At 29.3% G+C, this 2,365-nt stretch overlaps 1 protein-coding gene across 3 annotated transcripts in view; it reads left to right on the forward strand.

Moving 5' to 3' along the window:
- Nucleotides 1–2,365, forward strand: part of LOC106469220 (PX domain-containing protein kinase-like protein) — a 35,235-nt gene that overhangs the window by 24,436 nt on the left and 8,434 nt on the right. For all 3 annotated transcript variants that reach the window (XM_022398472.1, XM_022398466.1, XM_022398477.1), the window contains 2 exons: nt 153–279; nt 1,226–1,312. In XM_022398472.1, the coding sequence (XP_022254180.1) occupies nt 153–279; nt 1,226–1,312 (214 nt within the window). The remainder of the gene's footprint in view (nt 1–152; nt 280–1,225; nt 1,313–2,365) is intronic.

Below are 2,365 nucleotides of genomic sequence, written 5' to 3' on the forward strand. Positions count from 1 at the left end.
ATATATATATATATATATATATATATATACACATAGAGAGATAGAGATTACTATAACTGTTTGATATGTAATTAACATTGATCTTTCCCAAGTGGAAATTAAGGAATTTGTTCTCCATTTTTATTATATACATTTCAATTTTTAAACTCCAGATTCTTTGCCAACTTATCAAGTACAGAACAAGAGAAAGTACATTTAAAAGTACCACCACAACTGAGACAAAACCTCTACAAAGCCAAAGAACAAGTAGAATCCAAGATTAAAGAGGAACAGAAATCTGTATGTTGGACATTTAATTTCACTTTTTCTTTAATAAAGTTTGAAATAATAGCTGTTCTCATCCTGCTGGCATTGCTACGAATTTAGGTCCATATATACTCTTCTGCACGTGGAATTCACACTACAGAATATAAACTGTAACCTTGTTAATGGAGCTGTTGCTATGTTAAAGGCATTGCTTCTAATTCGGTTCTTTATAAATGTTTCTAATTTTGAAGATTGATACTTAAAATAAAACTTGCATCTTAAAATATAAAGCATTGAATATGTTTCTCCTGCAATCAATATACTCTAGAATGATAAGCCATAATTATGAACATCCAAAATTTTATTATATCTAGAAATTTTCAAGGAATTTTCAGCTTCCATGTTCAGATCTGAACAAAACTGTGATTTTAATCTTCTGGTCCTTAGGTTGTAGTAGTGAATCGTGACCTGTTAATTGGGATGTCATAATTTAATGACATAAAAATAATTCTATAATTTACTTTTTCTTCCTTACTTTTGTAAGCAGATTTATAGAACTATTTAAAATTGATGTTAACATGTAGCTTAATTTTTCTGTTTCATCTGTAATTGCTTTAAATCTATATTAGATTGTTTATTTACTTAAGTTCAAAATAATAGTTAATGAAGAGAATACTTCTATTTGTATATCAGATGTGATACATTCAAACAAATACATATTGTACAGTTTCAGTTCTAACTATCTTGCTAGATTCAATCAAAATGTGTAAAAACTACTATGTAAATTACATGAAAACCAATTAGAATAGGAATAAGTATCAACAGAACATTAATAATTAGTTGGACATATTACCGTAAGCTAATACTCACTCACATGGAAGTTTTATGTCAACAAAAATTATTAGCACACATTTTTTTCTATTCCTACTTTTTTTTTGCGTGTAATGGACAGCATATAATAATCTTTCATGTATTTTAGTTTCGCCATAATCAACAGTTGTCAAAAGTCAAAATTCAGTTGATGTCGGATGAGGGGAGAAAGAAACGACTAAATGAAAGGAAAAAAGTAAGCATTTCCTTTCTAGTACTTTTTAGTTATTCGGTATTGTTGATATATTTCAGTTTGTTAATTTCGCAAAGACAAGTTATTTCGTCTGTCTGTCGTCCTTGGTGATGAATTTTACTTTATTGATACTGACAGGTCAGATACCCATTTCCTCTTTTATTAATTTTTTGATTCAGCATTGATGGTATATTTTAGTTTATTAATATTGTAAAGACAGAAAATAATTTCCTCTGTAGTACCTCTTTGTGGTGTATTATTAATGATGAATTTGTTTAATAATTAAGACAGATACACATGTTTTGTGTAGTAACTTCTTGATTCACATTGTTGATGTTTTTATTTTATTAATATTGCTAAGACAGATACACATGTTTTGTGTAGTAACTTCTTAATTCACATTGTTGATGTTTTTATTTTATTAATATTGTTAAGATAGATACACATGTTTTGTGTAGTAACTTCTTGATTCACATTGTTGATGTTTTTATTTTATTAATATTGCTAAGACAGATACACATGTTTTGTGTAGTAACTTCTTGATTCACATTGTTGATGTTTTTATTTTATTAATATTGCTAAGACAGATACACATGTTTTGTGTAGTAACTTGATTCACATTGTTGATGTTTTTATTAGGGCATCAAGAAATTAATGTCACTTTTTTAGATGAAAAACCCAAACAACTTGTATATCAAAACTAAACATTTACTAAATAAAATAGTCTCCATTCTTATTGATGATGCTTTTTCATCTTACAATCAGGTTGTTAGTGTCGTGATTAAAGAAATCACTTGGCTTTGAAGAAAAAACATGTCGATGTCCTCTTTAACACCTTCCACATTTGCATACGTTTTCCCATTAAGATGATGTTGCAGCGAACGAAAAAGATGGTAATCTGATGGTGTCATATCTGAAGAATATGGTTAGTGGGGGAGAGCTTCCCAACCCAACTCCACAATCTTGTGTGGCATCAAACGTGCCCCATGTGGACGTGCATTGTCGTGGAGAAGAATACCTTTCTAATTGATGAGTGAAGGGCGTTTCTGATGAAGG

Source organism: Limulus polyphemus, unplaced genomic scaffold, assembly GCF_000517525.1.
Source record: "Limulus polyphemus unplaced genomic scaffold, Limulus_polyphemus-2.1.2 Scaffold95, whole genome shotgun sequence".
NCBI lineage: Eukaryota > Metazoa > Arthropoda > Merostomata > Xiphosura > Limulidae > Limulus > Limulus polyphemus.